Source organism: Callithrix jacchus, chromosome 5, assembly GCF_049354715.1.
Source record: "Callithrix jacchus isolate 240 chromosome 5, calJac240_pri, whole genome shotgun sequence".
In the NCBI taxonomy this organism is placed as follows: Eukaryota; Metazoa; Chordata; class Mammalia; order Primates; family Cebidae; genus Callithrix; species Callithrix jacchus.
Window position 1 is genome coordinate 105,201,413 of NC_133506.1, and position 20,248 is coordinate 105,221,660.

Below are 20,248 nucleotides of genomic sequence, written 5' to 3' on the forward strand. Positions count from 1 at the left end.
AGAGAGCGCAAGCCCCGCGCTACGCGTCGCTGGTCCCCGGCGGCTAGTCGCCAGCGCGCCCTCCCTCCGCCCGCCGGTCTACAGCCCCGCCAAGCTTGCACATGGAGGGGAGCGCGAGCCCCCCTGATAAGCCCCGCTCCCGCCCCGCAGCTGCAGTGCTGTGCCGGGGCCCCGTAGAGCCGCTGGTCTTCCTGGCCAACTTTGCCTTGGTCCTGCAGGGCCCGCTCACCACGCAGTACCTGTGGCACCGCTTCAGCGCCGACCTCGGCTACAATGGCACCCGCCACAGAGGGGGCTGCAGCAACCGCAGCTCGGATCCCACCATGCAGGTAGCGGGGCGGCGTGAAGCTGGACAGCGGGAGGGCCCTGGGCTGGAGCGTGGGGGCAGCGGAGGGGCGGGGCCTGCATAATGGTAGTTGTGGGTAACTGGAGGGAGGGTGCATTTTGGATGGTGGGCGGGACCAGAGCCAAGGGGCCTGATCCGGAACCTCAGCTTAGGGGGTGCGAAAAGTTGATGTAGTTAAAATCTGGTCTTGCAGGTTGACAAAAGGGAGTGGGGGGAGAAAGGGAATGGGGCCTTGGTCCATGTCCTTACACCTCTCCACTGGCAGATTTTGGAAAGTTGTGCTAAGATTCTCTGAGGTTTAGGGCTCCAAAGAAAGTCCTCATCCCCGTAGTTCCCAGGATGGCGAGGATTTGGGGGTTGGGCAACCTAGAGTGAGGAACCGCACCCTGGTCATTGTGCCCCTACAGGAAGTGGAGACCCTTACCTCCCACTGGACCCTCTACATGAACGTGGGCGGCTTCCTGGTGGGGCTCTTCTCGTCCACCCTGCTGGGAGCCTGGAGCGACTGTGTGGGCCGCCGCCCGCTGCTGGTGCTGACCTCGCTGGGCCTGCTGCTCCAGGCCCTAGTGTCCGTCTTTGTGGTGCAGCTGCAGCTCCATGTCGGCTACTTCGTGCTGGGTCGCATCCTTTGTGCCCTCCTCGGCGACTTCAGTGGCCTCCTGGCTGCGAGCTTTGCGTCCGTGGCAGATGTCAGCTCCTGCCACAGTCGCACCTTCCGGATGGCCCTGCTAGAAGCTGGCATCGGGGTGGCTGGGATGCTGGCAAGCCTCCTCGGGGGCCACTGGCTCCGGGCCCAAGGTTATGCCAACCCCTTCTGGCTGGCCCTGGCCTTGCTGATAGCCATGACTCTTTATGCAGCTTTCTGCTTTGGTGAGACCTTAAAAGAGCCAAAGTCTGCCCGGCTCTTCACTTTCCATCACCACCGATCCATTGTCCAGCTCTATGTGACTCCAGCCCCAGAGAAGTCCAGGAAGCATTTAGCCCTGTACTCACTGGCCATCTTCGTGGTGATCACTGTGCACTTTGGGGCCCAGGACATCTTGACCCTGTATGAACTGAGCACACCCCTCTGCTGGGACTCCAAACTAATCGGCTACGGTTCTGCAGCTCAGCATCTCCCCTACCTCACCAGCCTGCTGGGCCTGAAGCTTCTGCAGCACTGCCTGGTGGACGCCTGGGTGGCCGAGATTGGCCTGGCTTTCAACATCCTGGGGATGGTGGTCTTTGCCTTTGCCACCATCACGCCGCTCATGTTCACAGGTAAGAATGAGGCACTGGGTAAGAATTGGGGCCAGCCACTCACCGCCCCCAACTGTGGTTCATTCCTGTGTTTTTGGAAACATAGATATGTCCCCAGCCTGCACTGGAGGACAGACAACTAAGGAATTCCTCAAAAATGCCATCTTTGGGCCCGGCGCGGTGGTTCACGCCTGTAATCCCAGCACTTTGGGAGGCCGAGGCCAGTGGATCAGGTTGGGAGTTAGAGACCAGCCTGACCAATATGGAGAAACCCCGTCTACTACAAAATTAGCCAGGAGTGGTGGTGCATGACTGTAATCCCAGCTACTTGGGAGGCTGAGGCAGGAGAATCACTTGAACCTGGGAGGTGGAGGTTGCAGTGGGCTGAGATTACACCATTGCACTCCAGCCTAGGCAACAAGAGTAAAACTCCATCTCAAAAAAATGTCATCTTTGATACATGAAAAATATAGACCTTCAGTAGCTAAAGTAATTAGTCCACTGTTATCAACCCTTAATACTATTAGTAATATAGAGCAAAAGACAAAATGTGGCTCATACACTAATTGCTTTACCCCTTGGCCTCCCACACTGTGCCTATTCATATGTTCCTAAACAAAGTCCATGCAATTAGTGCCTTGGTGCTCACTTCTCTGATAAGAATCACAGGACCAGAAATAAAAAAAGAAAAAGAATCACAGGACCTACCTCAAATATCCTTGATCAGCTTCTTTAGTTTTTTAAAAAAATCAGGCTTCTTGGGCCACAGATACGAAATTTCTGCTTCAGTTCCTCTTCTCCTCTTCCTCCTTCCCCTTTCCCTCCTCACTTCCTCTCCTTTTTTTTGGTGGGAGAGGGTCAACAGGCCAGTAGATGAGGAAGTTAACTTTTTAAAATTTTTATTTGATTTATTTATTTAGAGACAGGGTCTCACTTTGTCACCCAGGCTAGAATGCAGTGGCACCATCTTGGCCCACTGCAGCCTCACCTTCCCTGGACCCAAGTGATCCTCCCACCTCAGCCTCCTGAGTAGCTGGGACCATTAGCACACATTACCATGCCCTGCTGCTGATTTTTGTATTTTTTATAGAGATGAGGATCTCACCCTGTTGCCCAGGATCTAACTCCTGAGCTCAAGGATCTGCCTGCCTTACCCTCCCAAAGTGTTGGGATTAAGGTGTGAGCCACCATGCCTGGCTTTAGCTAACTTTTTTTTTTTTAAAGAGACAGACTTATTTAGATAGAGCCCCAAAATGTGCTGTATATAGTCAATAATACAGTAATCACGGATTTCTTAACTCAACTGCTTGTCTGACAATTAAGCAGAAGGGAGCCAGTACCTTTCCCTCCAGCCGATGGCCCTAGGGGATGCAGAGATGATGAAGATGCTGTCATTGCCCTGGGTTTGGGGGAGGTCTCAGCAGAGTGAGATTGGGGGGCCTGACACTGGCAGGGGCCCCAGGTACCTCATCTTGTACCCTCTTTAGAGGATCCACCATCCTGTATGAGTTTGCAGTTTTGATGAGGGGTCAACAATCACACAGGGAGAGAAATGATTATGAAGAAAACAGGAAGCCTGTAAGTAACTGAATCAAAGGGAAAAGGAGCTCACATTTGCTGTGTCCCTGTATCGTGCTTTTCATAGATGTTACCTCTTTACCTCATGTACTGGTTCACTGAGATTGCTATAATGAAATACCACAAACTTGGGAACTTAACACAGCAGAAATATATTCCCTCACAATTCTGGAGGCTGAAAGTCCAAAGTCAGCACTACTGGCTGAATGGAAGGAATCAGCAGGCAGCGCTCACTTGCAAGACGCCAGGAGAGGACATGTTTCTCACTTCTTCCAGCTTCTAGGGGCTGCCGGCATTCCTTGGCTTGGGGCTGCCATCACCAGTCTCTGCCTCCGTGCTCACATTGGCTCTCCTCCTCTTTGTGCCTTCTCTTTCTGTCTGTGCCAAATCTCCATCTACTTTCCTCTTATAAATATATGTGTGATGGGCTGGGCACAGTGGCTCACGCCTGTAATCCCAGCACTTTGAGAGGCCAAGAGGGGAGGATCACGAGGTCAAGAGTTTGAGACCAGCCTGGTCAACATGGTGAAACCCTATCTCTACTAACAATACGAAATTAGCCAGGTGTGGTGGTGCATGCCTATAATCCCAACTACTCAGGAGGCTGAGGCAGGAGAATCACTTGAACCCAGGAGGCAGAGGTTGCAGTGAGCTAAGATTGTGCACTGCACTCCAGCCTGGGAGACAGAGCAAGATTCCGAGTCTCAAAAAAAAAAAGATGTATGATGGCATTTAGGGCCCAACCTGCTAAGGATAAGCCCACTCTCTCAGGAGCCTTTATTTCATCACACCTGTGTAGACTCATTTTCCAAAGAAGGCAGTATTTACAGGTTCCAGGGCTATGAACATGATGCCTCTGGGCACTGTTATCTAGCCTCCTATGCCCCAGATTCATCCTGTGATGAAGGTCTTCCTCTTGCAGGGAGTCAGGCTCACAAAGGTTAAGTACCCAAGACCACACAGATAGTATGTGATGGCATCAGGTTTTGAACTCAGGGCTGACTCCAAAGCCCATGCTTGTTTTATATGCCCTGCTATATCCCTACTAAGTGCCAAGTGGGTGGGTGATGCCTGCTGTGACCACAAGAGGTTCAGACAAGAAAGCAATAGGTGGGAATCAGCATTCATTCATGAGAACTAGCAGATGGCCAAGCCTAGACAAGGCCAGTCTCCATTTGTTCTTGGCTACTGTCTCTCCACCCTCACCATCAGGGAAGTTCTTCCTGGGTCTAACCTAAGTCCCACATCAGGTATGGATAGGAGCTGTGCTGCCTCTCCCTTGGACACCCCTCTCCCGGCCCCATTTTCCTGATGAGTGTTTATTTCTCCACAGGATATGGGTTGCTCTTCCTGTCGTTAGTCACCACACCCATCATCCGGGCCAAACTCTCCAAGCTGGTGAGAGAGACAGAGCAGGGTGAGTATCAGGACCCACCTGTGTCTGCGTCCTCATGTCCAGTGCTGCCTGATGGGCAGCCGTGGCTGGGGGAACAGCTTGCCTTCCCGCCTCCCATCCTGGAGAATTAAGTGGCCAAAACAAACACAATTCTGTCAAATTGCCCACGAAGGGCAGAGGATCGTGCTGCCTTGAATTTTCAAACCACAAAGTTGGGGTTTGCAGTCAGCAGTGCACAATTATGTTCTTTGTGGATAACCAGAGCAGAGGATTTACTCTCTGCAGACCTCAGCTTTTCCATCTGTAAGGTGGGTGTGATGATGCTTAGAGTTCTCTGTTTCACTGGGGTCAGTGTGTACCAGCCCAGAAATGAACAGCCTTGTGATGTGGGTTTCATTTTCCACAGTTGACAGATGAAGAAACAGAGGCCCAGGGGGTTACATCAGCTCACCCAGTAAATGGTGGAGCTGGGATGCAAGCCCATGTCTGTTTTTAAAAGCAGCTGGTGTCAGGATCTGGGTTTTAGTCTGAATCCTGTCACAGAGGCCTGTTTCTTCATCTGTGATGTAGATGGTTTGCTCTTGATGACATCACAGGCCTCTGTAAAGTGACAGAATTTAATCTCCACTTCTGTTGGATTGTTGCACATTTTGTAAACTGGGTTCTCCTGGTGTATCTATAAAGAACAGCTTTTCCATCCTCTGGGTATTTATTCCCCAGTCTGAAAACATTCATTTTTCTCCATCTGTCCTGGAATGAGGTTCTGATGATGACAGACAGCTGGTGCCATACAGAGCCCACTTTGGGCTCTGGTGTCCCCAGAATCCATGTGCCTTCATTTATTTACCTAAACGTTTTTCCCAGCACTTTCTCTGTGCCCAGAGATGTCAAGGGGAGCAGGAAAAAAGAACACCCTTACTGACTGGCTACTTCCAGGGGGCCAGGCCCAGTGATGGGTGATTTCCATGTGAACTTAGTGTTGCTGACAATCCAGGAAACAGGTATTATCTTTATTTAGCAGGAGGAGGAACAGGAACACAAAGGATAAGAAGCTATTCAGTGGTGACACAGCTATGAATGTTGGAACTGAGGAATCACACCTGTAGTTAGTTCCAAGCAGGAGAAAATTCCAAATAGGATAAGCCAGAAAAAGCCATTTTCATCAAGCTTTCATCAGACAATACCACACGTACCTTTTTTTTTTCCTTTTTAATTTTATATGCTGGGTTCTGTCAGAGCACATGTACTTTTAATGTGGATTTATAGCAGCCATTTATTTAGTAGCCCCTCTGTGCCAGCTACTGTCCATGTACGACTTTATTGAATTCTTGTCACATGTAGAAGGATTTACCGGTGAGGAAGGGGAGACTTAGGTTAAGTGACTGCCCCGGTCACACAGCTGTGGGGTGGTGGTGCCAGAATTCGAACATGGCTCTTTCCGACTCCAGAGTATGGTATTAATTTCTTCCCAGGTGCTCTCTTTTCTGCTGTGGCCTGTGTGAATGGCCTGGCTATGCTGACGGCCTCCGGCATCTTCAACTCACTCTACCCAGTCACTCTGAACTTCATGAAGGGGTTCCCCTTCCTCCTGGGAGCTGGCCTCCTGCTCATCCCAGCCATTCTCATCGGGTAATGCAGGTCCCTGAACCCATGCTCGTAATGGAGCCCTTTCTTGGAAAAGTTTTCTCTTCTCCTCCCACCCAGACATTGCAGCTTCATTCCTGGAATCCTTCCCCTCTGGGTGTGTTGTCCTAGGCTGCCCCTACCCTTGCAGATGGATGCCTAATCCTCCGGGAGCCATTTTCCAAGGGCAAGGTGGAGAGGCAGGTGGAGGAAGAAGCAGGCTAACATTGCTACTTGGCAAGGCTATGTTCTCTCTCCCAGTTCCCCTATTCCCTCCATTCCCATTTTATAGATGGAACTATGGCAGCAGAACTATGTTAAAGGGAAGCCCAGAGAGCTTTCTCAGCTACCTGTGGCTGGGCCACAGGCTAGCTTGACTGGCTTTTTCTCGTATGATATTAAGAATTGTATTTCATGGCCAGGCTTGGGGGCTCCTGCCTGTAATCTTGACCCTGTGGGAGGCTGAGGCAGGAGCACCACTTGAGCCCAGGAATTCAAGATCAGCCTGGACAACCTAGCAAGACCTTGTCTCTATAAAAAATTTTTTTAAATTGCAGGTGGTGGCTCACGCCTGCAATCCCAGCACTCTGGGAGGCCAAGGTGGGGAGATCACAAGGTCAGGAGATTGAGGCCATCCTGGCTAACACAGTGACACCCCGTCTCTACTAAAAATATAATTAGCTGGCATGGTGGCAGGCACCTGTAGTCCTAGCTGCTCAGGAGGCTGAGGCAGGAGAATCTCTTGAACCCCACTGCACTCCAGCCTGGGCAACAGAGTGAGACTCTGTCTCAAAAAAGAAAATGAAAAATTTAAAAAGTTAGGCATGGTGGTGTGCACCCATAGTCCCAGCTACTAAGGAGGCTGAGGCAGGAGGATCACTTGAGCCCAAGACTTCAAGGGTACAGTGAGCTATGATCATGTCACTGCCCTCCAGCCTGGACAACAGAGCAAGACCCTGTCTCTTAAAAAAAAAAAGTTATTTTCCAGAGCCATGTCCCTGGACATTGTCCTCCAGCTGTCGGCTTGGGGAAGGGTTTCAGGAGAGCTACCTGGACAAGCCTACCCAAGTAATCCTGCATCACTTCTCCAGACAGGCACTGAGGGTTCCCCATGTGAAATGCAAACCCTCTCTCTGGTTTCTCACAGGACACTGGAAAAGGCTGGTCCTCACCCTGAGTTCCAGCAGTTTCCCCAGAGCCCCTGATCTGCCTGGATCAGAAGACAGAGGGCAAGAGGAGCAAAGTGAACACCAGCCAACTGGAGGTCTCCAGCTGGGAGCCCCGCCCACAGCAGCACCACAGCTCCTTTCAAAGGGCCGCGCTCACTGTGGACGACGTGGTCAAGACAGACCAAGGCGCCACCCCATCCATAGCTGAGCCAGCCTCTGACTAGGATCTAGAATTATAACCCAGACAGGCCCACTGCAGGGCAGGTGGCAGGGGAGCTATTTGGGACAGGAGTCAGTTCTCCCTTTCTGTCATCCATCACTTACAACCCCTCAGGGCAGAGGAGAGGTCCTGATGGAGGTGACACCTCAGGGACCAGAGGCAGCACAAGGGCTGGCATCTCTCCTTCCAGCCCAAACTGCACAGCCCCAACCAGTTTCCCGACGTGTACAGTAGCCACCAGTCACTCATTAACGATGAATATGGTACCTGGTTAGTGCCAACCTTGGGAAGGAGGGAGGGAGATGAGAGGAGCTTGGTGATCTTCAGAGGAAGAGTGCTGCTTTCCCTGTGGTTAGGGAATCGATCCTTGGCTATGGCCTACCCACTCCCTGGGCTCAAGAGTGCCAATCATTATAAATCAGTTTCATCAAACTGAAACGAACCTCTTGGTGCCTCGGGCTTTGGGGCCCTCTGTTTTCCTGCTCACAGTCTGCCTGCCATAGGCAGAAAACAGAAGTTGCTGGGCTGGGCAGGAGCCCCTGAGCTGCCTGGTGGATTGTACCAAGTGGGGCCAGCCAAGGCTCCTGCTGACTTGCTGTGCAACCTTGAGCAAGCCCCACTAGGAAGGGCTAGATCAGGGATGCCCCAAATTGTTGAAAGAGCCAGAATTTGGTGATCACATTTGGTTGGACAAATTAGGAAACTTAGCTGATGCTCCGAGATCCTTCCCACCTCCTCATACATTCTACAATGAGATACCTCTCTTCATGGGCCGGGGGAAAGGAGGAATGAGTTGTGGCTGGACTTTTGACCTCTGAATGTCCCTGAGCAGTTCTTGGCCTCTGGGGAGAAGTTGCGGGAGGGTCTGGCTGACTCAGCCCCAACCGAGGGGTAGCAGTTGCAGCCCAGCCAAGCAGAACACCCTAGCCCTACCGACATATGTCCAAGCAGGCTTTGGAGGAAAGGCTACTTCTGAGTCCTCTCAGGAGGGGCCAGGCCTAGGTGCCTGCCCTGGTGATCTGAGCTGTGTTTGTCCTGGCAGGGGTGGCAGTCACCTTTGGACCCACTGGCCTTGGCTTAGGGGAGGCTCATGACTTCAGCTGTTCCTGCTGGGGCCAGATGCTGGACTCTGATTCCCCAGAGAGACAGAAGGTCAGTCAGAGGTCAACCAGAAAGCCACACAGGGCAGTGGACAGCAGTGGAGGGTACACTAAACAGAAAAAAATGCAAGAAACCTCTCTGAATACTGCCCATTGGGACCTCAGGAAGGGGTGGGACTGACTGGAGACAAAGAGCCAGAAATCATCCCCTGGACACACTCAGACAATATTTTATTGACTCTGTACTGTGAGGGCAGCATCCGGTCTGCCCTGCTTGTCGTGTCCATGCCCTGGCACCGGCGAGCGTTTGTGCTGCACGAGGAAAGGAGGATCAGGTGGGGTCAAAACTGAAGCGTCAAGGCTGGGACAGACCCCGGCAGGGTGGGGAGTGGGAGGAAGGAGCCCCAAACCCGGAGTGAGACCTTTGACTTTCTGATCATGTGGCCGAGAACAAGGTGTCACCTAGCACAGCCAGGAGTGGGGCTGGGGGTGCAGTCAGCCTTGAGGTGTGAACATCCGGCCCTCAGGAGGGAAGAGCTCTCAGCAGACCCCACGGCCTGGAGCCTGGGTTTATTGGAGGGTACTTTCTTGCCCTCTGAACCCAGTGGAGGAGGGTACAAGAGGACATTCCTGCTCAGTTATTTCTGTACGGCTTCTGGGTCCGCTTTTTGTTGCAAAATCCTCTCCCCTGCTGCCAGCTTCTTTGGGGTAAGGGGGAAGCAATAGCCTAGCCTCATGATGATTCTCAGGATAGCAATTCCACTGCCAGCGGACTGGGTGCCAGGAGGCCTGGGTCTGGATCTGGGGCTGCCACCAATGACAGGAAACTGGGCTTATCCTCAATCTTTCTGAGCCTCAGCGTCCTTATCTGTAAAATGGGAATGATAATTCCAGGTAGGGTTGCTCCGATGAATAGAGACCATGGAGTGGAGTGTTTGGGAAATGGCAAAGATTTGTGAGGGCTTTATGCTTTAGAGATTTCCTGCCCTTAACCACGAGCACCAGCTCACTTGGGAATCTAAGAAATGCAGAGTCTCAGGCCCTACCCCAGATCGCCTGATTTTAATATTTCCAGGTGATTTGGACTTTAAAGGTAACAACGCTTTCCCTTTTTAGGATCTTGCCTCTTTCCACAGAGCTGCAGGTTCCATTGAGGCTACTTCCACTGTCATGGGGGCTGCCTGGTCCCTGAGCAAGGGGTGGATAGCCCTGGTTGGCTGAGGGGCTGGGGAAGCCCTCTGGGCCCGACCAGGCAGGAGCCTGAGGCACAGCACCAAGGCACGGGGTAGGATGGGCTTTGAGGCACCGCCTCCCCATGCCCAGACTCAGGCCCAAACAGGAGGCTCCTGTGCACCAGCAAGTGCAGCAAAGCTGGCTGCAGCAAAATCAGAGGGAGGGCTGGTTTGCCTAACCCCTGGCCCTGGAGGTGGCAAAAGATGCCACACCAAAGGAAGCTGTAGGGGATCTGGGACCTCGTCAGGCTGGCTAAGGGCACTGAGTGATTACAGGGCAAGGCCTCGGAGCGGCAGGAAATTGTAAGCGCAGGGGCCAGGCATGGTCTGGGTGGAAAGCCATGAAGGCACTCATCCCTGGCTGGCTTCCGGGCCCAGACTCTTGCTCAGAATACAGTGCCAAGGCCCACCAGGGCATTGCCCTGATTCCTGTCTGAGCTGCCTGCCTTCATCCTCCTCAAGTTGGCTGCTATCTGAGCAGGAGAAGGGAATGCAGGAACCACCCCCACCCCCACCCCAATTCCAGTATCTCCAGAACTGAGCAGGGATCCTCCCCATGACTGAGACAGACGACAAGACAGACAACCCGCTGGCAGGGCCTGGGGGAGTTCTAACCAGCCCCCCGCCCAAGCCTGACTTCCCCTCCCTTTGCAGATACTGAGGAAAGTGGGTTGGAGGTGGGCCATGAGGGTGGGGGACAGGGAAAGACATTTCCTGAGAAGAGCACGGGTTGTCTCAGCCCAGGGAGGCCGGTTTCCTTCCGAAAGGACAATGGAAATGGAAGTCACAGCAGGGCTGGGGAACTGGGGACTGGCTAAGTCGGACCCATGGGTGCAGCACCCTCCAAACTGGTGTCAGAGCCTGCAGATGAGTCCCGGGATGAACGGCCCTGCAAGAAGCGGATGATCTTCTCAATGGTGGCTTCCTGGTATTCGTGGGACCACCTGTGGGCACAGAAGCATGTGGGTCAGAAGCTGGGGAGAGGGAGCTGCTAGTCAGCTGTTTGCCCACACACTGCCTGTCATGGCGACTTGTACCCTACCCAGCTGGTCCCGTGGCCCTGGGGCTCACTTGATGCCATTGAAAGTAAGTACAGCCTGCATGTCCTCAGGCAGGAGTTGGGGCTCAGGCCACTCGAAGCCATCAATGACGGGCACAATGTTCTTGCCACAGCTTAAAGCAGTCACAATCTCCTGCAGAAAGAAAGAAGAGGAAGATAGCCCGGTCCCCATCTAGACACCCTTGTAGCCAAGCAGGTGCTGGGAGGGCCACTAGCTCGAGGCTGGGCCCAGGGGAGGACACTAGTCCTGAAGTCCACCTTGATGTCTCCCTTATCCCTTGTAGTATAATAAAAAATACAATTTGGTGTTGGAAAGAAAACACACTCCTGCATACAGGTTGATCCATCATGCACCCTGCCAGTTGTACTCCTTACTTCTCAAATCCATCATTTCCCCACCTTCACCCCACCACCACCCTCTTCCAATCCCCATTATATCTTTAAGCCCCAGCAAGTCTCTCCTCATCCACCCTTGTCTTCTCTAATTCACTTTCCACATTGCCCTTTCACGTAGCTAATTTCTGCAAAACACATATCTAACAAATCAGATCCAGTCACCCCTTAGTTAAAACTCTTCAAGACTTTGCATGGTCTTAGAATAAAGTCCCAACTCCTTCATCTCGCCTGTGAGGTCCTGTGTGGTTGGCCACAGTCCACTTCTCAAACTCTACCCCTGCCCTGCCCTCCCAGCCACACAAAATAAGCTTCCTTGGAAGAGGATTGTTCCGTGGAATAAGCACGACATTCCATGGCAAGTAATTAGAGCGGTGCTTAGCATATAGTGTATGCTTAATAGGTGTTCTTATTTCCTCTTCTGCAGAGTGGGGATAATACAACCTACCTCAAAGCGTTGTTCTGAGGAATTATTTGCTATTAATGGGGTTCTGTAAGTGAGTATTGAATGTTTTCCTTCCTCTCAAGAAGGAACCAAGGGGATTTTACTTTCTTGAGTGCAGTTCACTTGCGGTTTTCCATATTGATTACCCACTAATGTGGCTTCAGGGAAAGGGGTTTTAAAACCAGAGGCCATTAAGCACCAGAAACAACCAAAGAGGGATGACGGAGCCTCTGGGCCCGTCCAAGGCAAAGGCTCCTCCCACCTCCTTGCCGTCTGCTGGGATGACAATGGGTGCCAAGCATGCTTGGGAACTGGAGCCTTCCTGGAGAAAGAACATGCATAACTTCAACCTTGACTGGCTTCCTGGGGAGCTGCTCCAATTTCACAGATGAAGAGAAAAAAAGCCCAAAGACGGAAGGGGATATCCCACCAAGCCACACATGCTCCCAGCCCACAAGTCAGGGGCCAGTCCTCTGACTCAAGCCTTGAGAGTCCAAGTCCAGGCTGTTTCAACCAAGCCCCGCTGCCTCTCTGCTGAGCATTGGGATGAATCCTGACCCTGCAGCAATTTGGAAATCTTTAGATATTTGTTTCACCCAGAATTATACAAAACCAAAGACAGTACAAAGTGTTCATTGCACAGATTTAGAGGCTGGCCAAGAAAGAGATAATGGTGGCCAGGAGCGGTGGCTCACGCCGGCAATCCCTGCACTTTGGAGGCCGAGGTGGGCGGATCACAGGGTCAGGAGATTGAGACCATCCTGGCAAACATGGTGAAACCCTGTCTCTACAAAAATACAAAAAAAAAATTAGCCAGGTGTGGTGGTGCATACCTGTAGTCCCAGTTACTCGGAAGGCTGAGGCAGGGGAATTGCTTGAACCTGGGAGGCAGCGGTTGCAGTGAGCTGAGATCGCCCCACTGCCCTCCAACCCGGTGACAAAGACTCAAAAATAAATAAATAAATAAAAAAGAAAAGAAAAATGAAAGGGATAATGGTTTGTTTAGGATCATTTAGCTGGTTGAGAATGAAAACAATTAAGAGTCAAGTCCTCTGTCTGGTCGTGGTGGCTCACGCCTGTAATCCCAGAACTTTGGGAGGCCAAGGCAGGCACTGAACTCCAGGCTTGAGCTCAGGAGTTTGAGCCCCTGGGCAACATAGAGAAACCTTGTCTCTACTGAGGAAAAAAAAACAAAAAAACAAAAAAACGGAGTCAGTCCACTTACCTGGTAAATCTGCTAGATATGTATGGTGTTCCCAGGCATGGCATCTCAGCTTCATGAGTATCACTTGTCGGCTTAATCATTGATTCAATTGTTCTATAAACTCCTCTACAGCCTCTCTCTTTCTCTCTCCTTTTTCTTTCTTTCCTTTTTTCTTTTTTTTGGTGCAATTGCACATCCTTTGTACTATGCGTGGTTTTAGGCACCAGAGACACAGATAAATGAGGCAAGGTCTGAACTCTCATGGAGCTCACAGACACTCCTCTCTTTCTCTCGAAAGGCTGCCTGCTGCCTGCTCTGGGTCATCAGCCATGTTCCTCCAGGATGTTCACCTGGCCTAATGCCCCTCCCCAAACCAGGCCCCTCCTACCTGGCCTCTGGGGCTTCACTCCACACTCAAGGTGAACTGCATTTCTGTGTCAGAGCCTTCATTCTAAAACCCGCAGCCCTGGCATCTCCCGTTTCATGGGCTCCTTGTTTCCCAGTGTTTTAAGCACAGGTCTTCTCCTGTCTTCAGACACTCCATAACCTGGTTTCCATAGTTCTTATCCAGCCAATGGTGTGCTGGTAACTTTATAATAACTAGCTATTCAGAGTGGGAGAAAACCCAACCAGCCAGCTAAACAAACAAACAAAACCTTGATTTGGAGTGGTTGCCAATTTCCTTGGTGTAAATACTCCCACCATGGCTGATGTCAAGCTACCAACATGACATCACTGGATATGGAGTTGAGAAGAGAGGCAGACAATCATCTCTGGTATTAACTGAATCCAGCCCTACCCGATCACCTCCCCTCACACACCCTCAGATCTGTGCAATAGAATGCAGTGAAGATTTTGGGAAAGTGCATGAGCTTTGGAGTCAGATAGATGGAATTTGAAACCCAGCTTTTCTGAGTTCTACACTAGCAGTGCAACCAAGGGAAAATTATTCTACTTTTCTGAGCCTCAGTTTCTTCATATGTGATATGGAGAAAGCAGTAGCCAAGATGCATGTGGGCTTTCAACACTGTTCTCCTCCCTACCTTTATTCCTTTGCTCATGCTGTTACCCTGGGCTGGGATGCCTTCTCTTCCACTTACCTAAACTCTTAAGATTCTTCTCAAGACCTGCTTCCTCCATGAAGTCTTCCCTGATTATTCCAGCCCTCTGAGGACTAAACACTCATTTAAAAAATTTTTTTATCTTGCCCAAATTCCTACCTAAGGGGCCTGGGGAGTCATGCCCTACAAACCATAAAGTCTTATCAGAGGGATTTTAATTTTAACACTATATAGCATGGTGTGCTTTATTTTTTTCTTTTCTTTTTTTTCTGAGACAGCGTCTCACTCTGTCACCCAGGCTGGAGTGCAGTGGCACGATCTTGGCTCACTGTAACCTCCACCTCCCAGGTTCAAATGATTCTCCTGCCTCAGCCTCCTGAGCAGCTGGGACTACAGGTGACCACCACCATACCCAGCTAATTTTTGGATTTTTAGTAGAGATGGGGTTTTATCATGTTGGCCAGACTGGTTTTGAACTTGTGACCTTATGATTTGCCTGCCTCGGCTTCCCAAAGTGTTGAGATTACAGGCGTGAGCCACTGTGCCCAGCCACGTGGTCTGCTTTCTACCTGACTAGTATAACATCACATAACAAGGGAGGAAATAAAAATATTTTAGCCCCAAATACATTTCCCTGCCATATCTTGAAATTGCACCAGAAGGTTGTCTCTTTTGGGGAAAACCTACATTTGATAGAGAATCCCCTTTCCCCCATTTTTTTCTTTTTCTTTCCAGACTCAGGAGATAATCAACAAAGAGCCAGGCACCCTTTCATTCCGATAAGAAATATTTTATAACCTACTCCCTCTGAAGTCTGCTATCTGAGAACTTCCTCTGCACAGTAAAACTTGGTCTCCACAACCCTTTTTCATACCTAAACATTTCCTTTCTATTGATTCCAGGTCTTCAGATAAACTCAACCAATTATCAAATGGAAAAATTTAAAATCTACCTATAGCCTTGAAGCCCCTGCTTTGAGCTGTCCTGCCTTTCTGAACCAAACCAATGTACGTCTTAAATGTATTGACTGATGTCTCATGTCTCCCAAAAATGCAGAAACTCAACTCTGTCCTGAACTCCTTGAGCACATGTTCTCAGGGTCTCCTGAGGGCTGTGTCATGGGCCACGGTCACTCATATTTGGCTCAGGATAAATCTCTTCAAATATTTTACAGAGTTTGACTCTTTTCGTTGACACCTTGATGTTCTCTCTTCTCCAGATCCCTGTGGCAAACAAGAGGTTTGCCTACCTGGCTCAGCATTTACACCAACTTGCTTGTGCTCTAGTCATTTTGAGACAGGGTCTCACTATGATGCCCAAGCTGGAATGCAGTGGCACCATCTCGGCCTACTTCCACCTCCACCTTCTGGGCTCAAGCGACTCCCCTGCCTCAGCCTCCCGAGTAGCTGGGATTACAGGTGTGCACCATCACGTCCAGCTGATTTTTGTATTTTTTTAGTAGAGACAAGGATTCACCATGGTGCCCAGGCTGGTCTCGAACTCCTGAACTCAAGTGATCCGCCTCAGCCTCCCAAAGTGCTGGGATTACAGTTGTAAACCACCATGCCCAGCCCCGTGGGCATATTCTTGCCTCTGAGCTGGCTGCTTGTCTCATCCTGTCCCTCAGATGACTACTGCATGCCTCAGCCCCAACTCCAATTTCTACTGACCAATTAATGATTAATAACCTTAAGACACAATATGGATCTATCCATCCATCCATTCTCTAAGTATTCAATGAGTTGCTACAATGTGTCAGGCACTGAAAATACAATGATGAATTAAACATATGTAAGGCTGGGCGTGGTGGCTCATGCCTGTAATCCCAGCACTTTGGGAGGCCGAGGTGGGTGGATCACGAGGTCAAGAGATCGAGACCATCCTGGTCAACATGGTGAAACCCTGTCTCTACTAAAAATACAAAAAATTAGCTGGGCATGGCGGCACGTGCCTGTAATCCCAGCTACTCAGGAGGCTGAGGCAGGAGAATTGCCTGAACCCAGGAGGCAGAGGTTGCGGTGAGCCGAGATTGAGCCATTGCACTCCAGCCTGGGTAACGAGCGAGACTCCGTCTCAAAAAAAAAATAATAATAATAATAATAAGAATTAAACATATGTAGTAGTTATAATTAATAATAATTACTATCATTATTAAGCAGTTACTATGTGCCAGCCATTCTGCTAACCACGTCACAAATTTTAGCTCTTTTAATCCTTATAACAATGTTCTAGGACGTTACATACCATTATTATACCCACTTTCCGGTAATAAATACAAAGCTTATTGGGGTTAAGTAATTTGCCCAAGGCCAGAGCCAGGATTCAGACTCTCAGTTTTGAGCTCTCAACACCTATTCCATTCTGTCTGTCACTATACTCTCCTGCTCTCATAGAAGTTATTTTTCAAAGCATTTTTATCTCTCTCTGATCCTCACAACAGTTCTACAAGGTGAGAGGAACAGGTAAGTTACCCCATTTTGTAGATAAAAAAACTGAGGCTCAGAGAGCCAAAGCCTAGTCTCTTGTCCCTTGTGGCTTGCTAAAGTCTTACTATAGTCAGAGCTATGGTTCCTGACTTCCAGCTGAGCCAGAGAGGTGCTTCAGGGCTAAGGGTGCCGGCATGTGGAGACAAGAAGGAATAGAAGGATGACCCTATCTCCTGGACCACGGCCAATGCTGGGACCACAGAGGCAAAGGCTGGCACCTACCTTATGCACCCAATCCTTACAGTCATGGTCCTGCATGCACTTGTCCAGTGCTCCAGGTGACAACACCAGCACAAAGTTGCGAGCACCCATGACACTCTGGATGAGTTTGTCTTCGAACTTGCCCGCTTCCAGCTTCTCCACATCAATGAAGACACTGAAGCCGTGCAGCTGCAGGTGCACCTTCAGGAGGCTGCAAGTAGGTCGGGTGTCAGTGCCACAGCCATGCCCCGAGGCCCTGCCGCCACCTGCCTGCCCCTCCTCACCTGGCCAGCTGGGAACCTGAGTTCCGGCGGTAGCTGATGAAGACATCTGGGGTATCCCCGCTGGGTTTGCCACCAGTACAGGGCAGTGGGGAGTGTAGCATTTCTGAAGTGGGCAATAGGCAGCATAGTGAGGGTGGCGCCCCCATCACTTGCTGTGAGGCATATCATCCCGTGGGGACTTTGTCCCTAGTCCACCCAGCCCTCTCAGCCCAGCCTGGGAAGGGTGGCCTGCCCCAAAAAGGAGAGATGCGGCCTACAGAAGGAAGGTCATGTTACTGCTGGGTTTCTCTTAGGAGGCAGGCCTGTGTTCTAGGGACATTGATATGCACTTCCAGCCTTGTCCTCTCTCTGGAACTCCAGACCTGCAAAGCCAGCTGCTCACAGTCACTCCTGATTCAACACACCCCACATCTTCCCCTCATTCCTTCTCCCTATTTTCCACCAAATCCAGACACCTGGGTATCAGCCTCAACTCCTGCCTCCCATTTAATTTATTCAACAAATATTTCTCAAGTGCTTGCTATGTGCCAGAACTATCTTTAGTGCTTAAGATTCAGCAGCGAATAAAACAGACAGCACTCTACTCCCGTGGAGCAGCACTCAGTGCTCAGCGCCAGGCACTCCATTCTGAGGATTCTACCTACTAAACACCCTGGACTCCAGCCTCTGGGCCATTTCCTGGGTCAGGTTTCCAATGTCAGCCTCCTCAATGGCCTCCCCAAACCCAGCTAGAATTGCCTTAGGCTGGGCACGGTGGCCCGCACCTATAATCCCAGCACTTTTGGGGGGCCAAAGTGGTGGATCATTTGAGGCCAGGAGTTCGAGGCCAGCCTGGCCAATATGTTGAAACCCCATCTCCACTAAAAATACAAAAAAATTAGCTGGGCATCTTGGCACATGTCTGTAATTCAGCTACTCAGAGGGCTGAGGCACAAGAACCACTTGAACCCAGGAGGGGGACATTGCAGTGAGCCAAGAACGCACCACTGCACCCCAGCCTGGGCGACAGAGTGAGACTGTCTAAAACAGAAAAGAAAAGAAGCAAAAGAAACAGAATTGCCCAGTCTAGTCCATTTGCCACAGCTACTAGAGCATCTTTCCAAAATCCAAACCTGAGCGTGTCACTGGCCCCACTTAAAAACTAAGCATGGCTCCCTACTCCCTATACAAACTTATTTTTTGTAAGCTATTTTTGCCCCAGGACTTTCCTGTTGTTTAAAAATGAAATCTTGTGCCTGGTGTGGTGGCTCATGCCCATAATCCCAACACTTTTGGAGGCCGGGGTGGGAGGAGGCCAGGAGTTTGAGAACAGCCTGGGCAACATGGTGAAACCCTGTCTCTACAAAAATTACAAAAATTAACTGGGCGTGGTGTTGCGCACCTGTGGTCCCAGCTACTTGGGAGCTGAGGTGGGAGAATCGCTTGAGCCTGGGAGGTTGAGGCTTCAGTGGGTTGTGATTGTGCCACTGCACTCCAGCCTGGGTGGCAGAGTGAGATCTTGTCTTAAATACATAAGAAATCTTGAAGTTTTATTGGGAGCTGTAATGTAAAAATAATAAAAGCCGACCTGCTTTGTTTGAAGCATAAGAATACAGCCAAAGCCCAGTCCCTTTTGTCTTGTGGGTGCTTAGTCCGTAATTGCTGAATGAATAGATATAATGAAAAGAATTCATCTTCTTTTAATATTTAGACATAACACTCACAGACAACATTTGTTTGTTTATGAAGCAGAAAGACAATGGCTCAAGTCCCAGTTTTGCCATCTAATGACTTTTATGACTGTGGGAAACGTATTTGAATTCTTTTTTTAAAAAAATATTTGTTTAAAAAACTAACATTTTAGTTAGTTATCTTTAAAATGAACACCGACGATGGAAGTATTCTATATCTTCCATTTTGCTGGAGGGATCACACAGATGTCTTTCAAAACTCAAACTGACACTTGTTTTCTTTTTGAGATAGGGTCTCACTCCCGCTGCCAGACTGGATGGAGAGCAGTGACCTGATCACAGTTCACTGCAGCCTTAACTTTCTGGGCTCAGGTCATCCTCCCACCTCAGCTTCCCAAGTAGTTGGGACTACAGGCGTGTGCCACCACGCACAGCTAATTTTTTGTACTTTTAGTAGAGACAGGCTTTCACCACGTTGCCCAGGCTGGTCTTAAACTTTGGACTTGAGCGATCCACCTGACTTGGCTTCGAAAACTGCTAGAATTACAGGCATGAGCCATGGTGCCCAGTCCTCTGGACACTTCTTCTTTTTATTCTTTAAAGAGTTCTTTAAGGTTGATTTAAAAAATCGAACACTCACTGCATAGAATCAATGTAGACATTTATGAGATAATATCTTAAAAACTTAATAGAGTCCCTGGTAATTGACAATAAAGATTAGCTAAGTAGTAAATTAGTAAGTTAAAATAAATTAGCATATAAGGAGGGTGGCTAGAGCCCTAGAATTCACTCTAAACCACCTCTAGACCCAAATTTTGTAAGCTATTGGCCAATAGGATAACACACACACGCACACACCCTTCCCACCTATATATCCCACTATACTTCCATTGGCTGCCGCCTCTGCCTGGGCTGCCCTTCCTGTTGCCACTTTTTTGGTTAGTGCATCTTCTAAGACTTGGCCAGGCATCCTGTCCTCTCTGAAATCTAGACCTGGGTGGATAGGGTGGGCTGGGCTTCCTCTGTACTCCCACTGGAGACCTGGGCATGCTTCCTGCCGAGGCCACCTGCCTGTTTAATACCTCCCTCCCTCCCACCGCCTACCTGCCTCAGAGACTGAGTTTTGCTCTTGCTGCCCAAGCTGGAGTGCAATGGCGAAATCTCAGCTCACCACAACCTCCACCTTCCAGGTTCAAGTGATTCTGCTTCAGCCTCCCGAGTGGCTGATATTATAGGCATGCGCCACCATGCCCAGCTAATTTTGTATTTTCAGTAGAGACTGGATTTCTCCATGTTGGTCAGGCTGGTCTCGAACTCCTGACCTCAAGTGATCTGCCCACCTCGGCCTCCGAAAGTGTTGGGATTACAGGTGAGTGCCACTGCGCCAGTCTAGGCTGGGAACTTCTTGGGGCAAAGTGCAACATATTCATCTTTATATCCTCAGAGCCCAGTCTGACCCACGTTTGTGCTCAATCAATCCACAGTGAGGCTGGGAGGCTCCACCCCGTGTCTCCCCTCACCCTTCCCGGGCCGCGGCTGAA

The 20,248-nt window shown here is 50.1% G+C and overlaps 2 protein-coding genes across 4 annotated transcripts in view; one reads left to right on the forward strand and one right to left on the reverse strand.

Moving 5' to 3' along the window:
• On the forward strand, positions 1–11,283 carry SLC46A1 (solute carrier family 46 member 1). Of its 2 annotated transcripts, XM_017972575.4 has the most exons (5): positions 1–329; positions 754–1,606; positions 4,497–4,580; positions 6,032–6,188; positions 7,330–11,283. In XM_017972575.4, the coding sequence occupies exons 1-5, from the start codon at positions 102–104 to the stop codon at positions 7,385–7,387; spliced, it is 1,380 nt and encodes a 459-aa protein (XP_017828064.1). In that variant the 5' UTR covers positions 1–101; the 3' UTR covers positions 7,388–11,283. The 2 variants fall into 2 exon arrangements, with proteins under 2 accessions (XP_017828064.1, XP_017828063.1); XM_017972574.4 differs by lacking the exon at positions 6,032–6,188.
• The window catches only part of SARM1 (sterile alpha and TIR motif containing 1), a 22,671-nt gene continuing 11,301 nt past the window's right edge, over positions 8,879–20,248 (reverse strand). The window contains exons 6-9 of one of the 2 annotated variants that reach the window (XM_002748259.6): positions 17,038–17,140; positions 16,775–16,964; positions 10,975–11,096; positions 8,879–10,847 (exon numbers count right to left, since the gene is read on the reverse strand). In XM_002748259.6, coding sequence (XP_002748305.3) covers positions 10,718–10,847; positions 10,975–11,096; positions 16,775–16,964; positions 17,038–17,140 — 545 coding nt within the window. In that variant the 3' untranslated portion in view covers positions 8,879–10,717. Of the gene's footprint in view, positions 10,848–10,945; positions 11,097–16,774; positions 16,965–17,037; positions 17,141–20,248 lie in introns of both variants that reach the window. The other variant, XM_035300970.3, reaches the window with a different exon arrangement.